At 36.3% G+C, this 8296-nt stretch overlaps 1 protein-coding gene across 2 annotated transcripts in view; it reads left to right on the forward strand.

Annotated features, from left to right (window-relative positions):
* Positions 1 to 8071, forward strand: part of sh3rf2 (SH3 domain containing ring finger 2) — a 71038-nt gene extending 62967 nt beyond the window's left edge. The window contains exons 9-10 of one of the 2 annotated variants that reach the window (XM_031898815.1): positions 6089 to 6438; positions 7533 to 8071. In XM_031898815.1, coding sequence (XP_031754675.1) covers positions 6089 to 6438; positions 7533 to 7853 — 671 coding nt within the window. In that variant the 3' untranslated portion in view covers positions 7854 to 8071. The remainder of the gene's footprint in view (positions 1 to 6088; positions 6439 to 7532) is intronic. The other variant, XM_002935265.4, reaches the window with a different exon arrangement.
* Positions 8072 to 8296: the final 225 nt, after the last annotated feature.

The following is an 8296-nucleotide window of genomic DNA, read 5'->3' on the forward strand; positions in this document are numbered from 1 at the left end:
CTCCTAGTGCATAACCTCAGATTGTTTTGGGGGCCAAATTATTTTGGGGAGTCAAAAACATACATACCTTTGAAGGAATTAATAAGTAATTGGTTCGATATTCCAGTAATGTAATAAATGTATGTGAACACGGTTTTTATATTGTTAACAATGGCTATATATATATATATATACATGTTTCTGTGTATTTAGTATAACAGAATTACTTTAGCCTGAGTGCTATTTAGAATTCGTTATAGGATGTAAACACTGTTTGGTTAACCAAATGCTACCCAAATTTTTATGGACTATAGATTACAGCACAAAGCAACATTTTATAAATTGTTCGAGCATACATACAGTATATCTATAGTGCAGCAACAGCAGGGCTGTATGCTTAAAGCAATATTACGCAATAAAACTCCTCATTAGCTCTTCAGGGCCAGGGGCCCAATTCAAATGCAAAGGAATTCTCCAATGAGACTGCCATCTGATTTGTGAAAATTTACAATCCCTTTAATTATGCCCCCGCTATTATAGGCATTGATCCCAGAGACTCCTCGTAGCAAGTTTTAATGTTGATTTGGTATTGGTACACCCACTGCCCTTATCTGTTATCCATTTTTCAGGGTTTTCTGAATAAGGGGTCATTTTGTAATTTGGATCTTCAAACCTTAAGTCTTCTAAAAAATCATTTAAATGTTAAATAAACCCAATAGGATTGTTTTGACTCCAATAAGGATTCATTATATCTTAGTTGGGATCAAGTACAATGTACTGTTTTATTATTACAGAGAAAAGGGAAAAAGGAAAGTAATTTATGGGAGATGGCCGTCTCATAATTCTGAGCTTTCTGAATAATGGATCCTATACCTGTACCACCCACAAATTGTAAAGAAGATATGCAAGGTGTAGGCTGGTCTTGAACTTTTGCTCCACTTTTGTTTAACTACAGAGAACTGACTTGGTAGCCAAACATTTTGCAGTTTCATTAAAGCCTTTGTTCTTTTCAGGCTCAACCGACTCTCGTGCCCTTCGGCATGATGCCTATGTTAAGGTATACTCTGCTATTCATACAGCTGCATAGGAACTCGTGCAGTCAAGATTGATATGAACACGAGTCTATTAGCTGTGGGACTTGCAGTAGTACAACCCCTGTTGCCTTTTTCAGACTGTTATTGAACAGGAATACAGTTAACGTTAATAGTTTGAATGCATAAATCAAGAGTTATTTTTAACTTTTAAGTGCTGATGTGTGATAAGGGTGGATAATCCCATGTGTGCTTGTAGAACTTACATATGCTATAGCACTGTCATAACAAATCAGGATTCAGAGAAGGCTATTTAAGTTCCACTTAGCTGCACAAAAGTCTGAGTCTTTCTCCACCCTGGGTCTAAATATTAACAGTATTTATAGGCAACCTCATGAATTTATTTTGCCATCACTGTTACCATCAATCACCCCTCCACCCCTAATAAAACTAAGCTGCAACCAGAGTAGCAATCTTAAATTCAGTGAGCAATTTGTCGGGGAATTACTACATTCCTAATAATAGGCATAAATAAACAAACTGTAAAAAAAACAGTACTGTCACAAATTTTCAAGTTGAAATTATATTTGTATTTATCTATTGCTTAATCATTTCTCTTACTCAGTTAAGGCATTCTTAACTCTTAGCTCCAATACACCTACAGTTTTGGCTGAGGTCTGGAGACCCACAGAGCCCAGCCGCTATATGATCCATATACAGGTACCAGGAGGAGATATATCAGACCACAACTCCATTCTTACCAACTGCCCATTTACCTCTTTACAATAACATGGCCATGAAATATGATTACATGTCACTCTCTGAATCCCATTTTAAACTGGTGTGTTAATCATTAAAAATGAGTTCTAACCAAATTGCAAGAACAGGATAGAAAATCAAATGGGGTCTGATATTCTTGATGCTAAAATCCAAGTTGAGCAGGGGAATAGTATGTTGAAACTAGGCCATTGATCTAGTAAGTTGTAACAAGTTTATTTGGCATGGTGCTATAATAGAATATAACATGAAGACCAGCAGATCCCCTTCTTTCTTGAAAACAGGAGCACTTGATCTGCTCTTTAGTTATGTAGTATATTATATAGTGTGATTTAGTTTAGTTATTGTAACCCCCCCAGTTCTTTGACTTTACTTTATTTAGAATTGTGAACCTTCCTACATTCTGTATTAACCACTATTGTGCTTTTATCATATGCCATATTCCCATGTTAGCTTTTATTTTCTTCTGCCTTTGATAACGTACAATGAGGCTGCTCTATTTTAATCAGTGGCAGCTTATACAAAGTCAAAGAATCTAATGTTTTCTAAAACATTCATATTTTCTAAAACAGTCACTGCTTTTAAATGTTTAGATACATTTCATTGCTTCAAAAGTACCTTTTGTCATTTTTTTCTTGTGTGCATCTATTTGTACATCTGGGAGGGCTTTAACCAGACTGTAGAGAAATAGAACATTTAAACATTTGAAATTTGGAGATTTAGCAGGGATTTACTAACTGAGCTATTATTAAGGTTATTGTTCATATAAAATATATAAAGGTTGGCTTATCATCTATATTCTCACAAGGTTAGTATAGCACAATCACTGATACTATTAATCTTCCGTTGCACGTCAAACAGTGTCCCCAAACACTACTCTTATCTCAAGGTAATCCTGAAGATAGCACTTTAATATATCAAGCTTGATAAATAGCATTAGTAGCTTAAAGCTTTGCTTCACTTTACCCCTGTTTGTGCAGTAAATGCATTTAAGCATGTACTGGAGTGCTATCTCCTAATTATTTTATCATCCAGATGATGGACTCTTACAAGAAAGGTCATTGGCCTCTCCATTTTTTAAGAGGAATTATGGATATTTAGACTATTATTTTACCTTAATACTACATACAGTATATAAACTAATACAGAAATGCTAACTTTCAGTTCTTCTCATTGACTGGGAAGGTCTTGCCTTTTTCCCATCGTGAAATAAGTTATTAGGATCCAGCTTTAAATTGCATATTTTGGTGAGACTTTCCCAGGCCTTGAATAGGTTTGGGAATGAGTTAAGAAGTACATTATTTAACAGGTTTATTGCCGTGTCAGTTCATGACTGTTTTGTAGAATATAATAAATGTTTAATTACTTTTATAGCCCAGAAAAAAAATCTACTGTGTACAATTAATGTGAACCTAGAAGAAAAAAAAATGAAATAACCTCTTTGTACTGGTAGCATAATCTTCCAGGCTAAATGATTTCCCTTTGTGCTAAATTGAAGGGGTAAAACATGACATGGTAAAACAACAACTGAATTAACACTTTTCTAATGGCAGGCAAACTAAGTTGGAATGAAGGGATAACTTGAGAGCTTGAGGTTAAAGGGATGTTATTTTAATCACTTATGAATTAGAAAATCTATGATTTTCATTGCATTCCACAGAAATAGATAAGTTCATATAAAGAAATAAAAATATACCATTATTTATGTTTGTTCATTCATTTTTTATATTTAACTTTGAAATTTCACATGGGGCTAGTCATATTCTTGAATTCCCAGGGTGCCACAGTCATGTGACTTGTGCTCTGAAAAACTTCAGTCACACTTTACTGCTGAGCTGTAACTTGAAGTGATATCACCCCCTCCCAGCAGCCGATCAGAACAACGGAAAGGGAACAAGATAGCAGCTCCCAGTAGGTATCAGAATAACACTCAATAGTAAGAAATCCAAGTCCGGCTTGGGACTCCTCCAGTTACATGGGAGTAGGAGAAACAATAGGTTACATGAAAGCAGTTCTAATGTGTAGCGCTGGCTCCTTCTGAAAGCTCAGACTCAGGCACAAGGCACTAAGATGGCGCCTACACACCAATATTACAGCTAAAAAAATACATTTGTTTGTTCAAGAATAAAATAAAGAATAAAAAGTGGTAGAGTGAATTATTTGCTATGTAAACAGTGTAATTGAGAAATAAGAAGTACACCATAAAATCATGACAGTATCCCTTTAAGGAACACTATAGGGCCTCGTATTCATATTATTAAATAGAAATATGTAGATAACTAGTATAAATTGGGAACAATAACCAATGCTAAAATGCTTTAATGAACATGTGTAGGAACAAAAAGTATCACTGCCTTACGCTGCCTGCCATTGGAGTGCATTGCAGCTCAACTGGTAACAGTCATTTTCACCTGCAGAGTAAATGTCATGGGCTTTATCATAATGGGATTGAAAGCTTAATGAAAGCAAGCAGGAAGGTGGGGTTTCAGCATATTCAGTATTTTATTAACCATGGCTCATGTACTATGTAGCTGTTCCCACACTTTGCTGAGAAGCCACATCAGATGCAGAGCAGAATTACAGTAAAGTTTTATGCTCTGTGCAGTGGCGTAACTAGATGTTAATAATTGGTACATTGACCTATTCCACCAAGATATATTGAAATTGCTCATTAATTAGGGCCTTACTGGGCCCTTTACACTCCTAGGCCCCTTCTGCAATCGCAGGGTCTGCTTCCTCTGTAGTTACACCATGTGTGGCCCTGTGTATTAGGTCTGCTCTACACAAGGCATAAGACATACAAGTGGAAAGATTCAAGCCTTTATATGACCATTTAAAATTGTACAATAGTATGTAAAGGATGATTGTTATTATTGTTTCTTTTGTTTCTCAACCCAACTTTATGTCCTGCTGCAGACAACACACTCATGCTGTGAGTCACTGGCATAATTCTCTTGCTCAAATAGACTGATTCAGAAATTTGCAGTGTCCAGTGGCCAAACAGAATGGTTCAATTGTTTTTATAGCTCAAAGACTATAAAGAAAAAAAATCCTATTAAAATGGATATTTAAATACCCACTATTATTTGTGTGCATGTTAATAGCTATGAAAGAAATGAACGGCAGACTGACTTAGGCAGAGCTAAGGATAGTGTCTTGTCTATCTGTATCAGAGAAAAGAACGTCTAATGACCCGCCAAGTTTTACATATATGGAATACATTAGGGGTTACTTCCCCCTAAGGCATTAAATGTATGGATGCAGTGAATGGTAATGCTGCCACTGTCTGGCATCTGTTATATCATATCCATGAGATATATTACATATTTACAGTATATACAATACAATACAGCAATAGTAAACACTCTAGTGCAAACTGATATTTGTGTTTGTTCTGTATTGGGTACTGACGATAAAAGGAATATATTAATTGGCAATATGGTGAGAAATAGACCTTAGATTGTTTGCCCCATTGGGGCAGGGAATTGGCTGAATGAGGAACACTTTCTGTAACGTGCTACATACAATGTGAGGAATGCTCTCTGTACAATCCTTGGTGCCATATAAATTAGACATACAGAGTAGATGGTAGAGAGATTGCCATCAATGAGAAGGAGACATCAATAGGTAGCTCCTTCTTCTGAATTATTGCCCAAAAATGTGTGATCAAAAATCTATCTGTGCCTTTGCCGTTTTCTTGGTTTGGTAACATATATCAGGTATAGGATCTGTTATCTAGAAACCCAACATCCAGAAAGCTCAATTTTAATCAAATAATTGACATTTTTAAAAATTGTTTCCTTTTTTTTATGTAATGATAAAATGGTACCTTGTGCTTTATGGTAACTAATCTGCCATGAATCTATATACAGTAGGTGGCAAAACAATCCTATTGAGTTTATTTAATGTTTAAAGAATTTGTTTTAGTAGACTTAGTAGATTTAAATTTGAAATTGTTGGTATATTGTTCAAAATTACAGAAGAACCCTTTATCTAGAAAACCCATTGGTCCCAAACATTCTGGATACCAGGTCGATACTAGTTTTGTTTCACATGATTTGGCCTACTGAAAGATAGAATTCAAAAAGCCATATATATAACATAAAAAGCCACTTACTAAATAAATATGAAACAGAGCAATTGTGTTTAACAACCTTGCAACATGCAGTACTACAACTTTAAGGAGATTGTAGTGCAGTCTGATTTGGGTGTTCTCTTTATTTACTGAAGAGTTTCTAGCTAATACAGATGATATATAAACCAAGTGTGCCTCATAATTAATTTCTATATTTTTGTTTCAGGTTCAACTCTTCAGAGGAATTCCCAGAGCAATTCCGCTGCCCTTCCCATGACTCCCATTAACCGACCTTCTTCAGCCATCATTCAGTCTCAGCCAATCCAAATTATTTATAATGCCTCCCAATCCAATGTTGGCGCGAGTGCTGAGAACTGTCCAAGACCGCAGTCAGCCTACGATACACTATCTTCTGGTGGCAGAGCAAAAGATTACAGGAGATATTCTACTGCCAGCTATGTTTTCATAGAAACTAATGAATCCTCTGCTAAAAGCGATCAAGCAGTAAAATCCCCATCCAGCGGGCCACCATCTATTCTAGTGAAACCAGATACACCTAAGAGCGCATCTGACAAGGTATGCATTTTATTCATTGGAACATTTTCTAATGATTATTCATGGCTACATTTGACATTTCAAGATCTGTTGGTTCAGGTTTGCATTAGGTCTATTTTATACATATGGGGCTTATATGTTTTATAAACTATTATCTTCTGGGAATTAGAAGCCTAAAACTAACTAGAAAACTAATTCCTTTGTGTGAAGGCAAAATATTTTCTGCTGAAAACATTTTTTAAATGTTATCAAATACCAGATGTGTCATATTCTATAAGGCATGCAGTAAGGACAGAGCCCCTTTGCTGCACCTTAACACATCTGAATGACACAAAAGTTAGGGGATTGGTAGGGGTAGTCTATGGTTGCCACCTGTCCAGTTTTGAACAGGCAGGCAGGTTTTTACACAGATTATCCAGTTCAAAACTGCCTGTCTAGAAATCTGTCCCTGCACTAATTGACACTCAGTGTGGCCAATCAAGGGATGCTGAATCATAACCAGGCCCAGACTGGCAATCTTCAAATTCTGGAAAATACCAGAAGGAATGTTGTAAACAAATAACTAATTATTGGGCTGGTGGTGGGCTGTTTGGGCCTCTTTGTAATTAATATGCCAGGACCTATTTTGAATCCCAGTTCAGATCTGATCATAACCTTGCCCTCTGTTATCACCAGCCCACCCCTGATATTACCAGCGCACCCATAAACATCATTACCACACCCCCAACATAACCCAACTGTCCAGAAGGACCACCATTAAAAGGTGGCAACCTGACACTACCCAACAAATAAAGCACTAATGAACACAGTCAATGCTGTATTTGTTGGGGCAACAGCTAGTCTCTATGCTCTGATGGGTAGCACAAAGACCTGGGGCAATGTGGAAAGAGGAGAAGACAGTAAACAACCTCTTATTTCTATATTACTGTACACATCTCATGGCATGTACCTGCTGTTATTGTATTTTTATTAGTGCATCATCTACACTACACTACAGCAAATGTCTAAAATAAAATTATATTTAGGGAAAAAGCATGACCCAATTCCCCTTGGTTTATTTATATATATATATATATATATATAATATTTTTATTGAATAACCAATATTTTTTCAGCAGGTGAAGACAGTGAGGTTCTTGAATTTTAGTCCCCCTCCACTAAAACGCCAGGGGTCTCAGATACAACACATTAGCAGGAATGAGCAGCTATTGACTGAGGTGGAAGGAAATGCAGAAATCTCGAATCAACAGCAACGAGCTATCTCCATCACAATAAAGCCAACGGAAAACCGAAGAATGTACAAACAAAAAAGTTCCAGCAGTGACATTGTTGTCCCTAAATCACCAGCAATTTCTGTTGCCAGCAAAAGAGGGCCCAATGAAAGCAGGAAAAGATGGAGTGCTGCCTATTACCCGCAAGATATTCTCTCCTCTTAAATTTGCTTTATGGAACTTGAGATATAGAATACTATCTTCAGCCCTGCTCTTTCTTTAGTGATTTTTTTCTACTTTTTTTTTGCCTTGGTAAATTATATTTTGTGTCAGAGTTTCAGTGTATCTTTTTCATCCATTCATTTTGTCGTTCTGGACAGACTTACCATGTCGAGCAAAGGATCACTGGCAGGTTCAGTAATAAATGTCTTTTCTTCACCTCATCCTTATTACCCGGCCAGTTTTATGGCAGATATTCTGTCATTCCTTTTTTTTTTTTATAGCACAGATAGTCACATCATTTTTTGTCCAAAATATCGTCTGAAAGATTTTTCTCCCCTGAATATAAGGTTGCATACTCATCAAGGTGAAAGGAAAAGGCACTGTTTGACAGGAAGTATAAAGATATAGAGGGAACAGAAGTGTCTTTTATGCCATAATGAATTGCT

This window comes from Xenopus tropicalis, chromosome 3 (assembly GCF_000004195.4).
Source record: "Xenopus tropicalis strain Nigerian chromosome 3, UCB_Xtro_10.0, whole genome shotgun sequence".
Lineage (NCBI taxonomy): Eukaryota > Metazoa > Chordata > Amphibia > Anura > Pipidae > Xenopus > Xenopus tropicalis.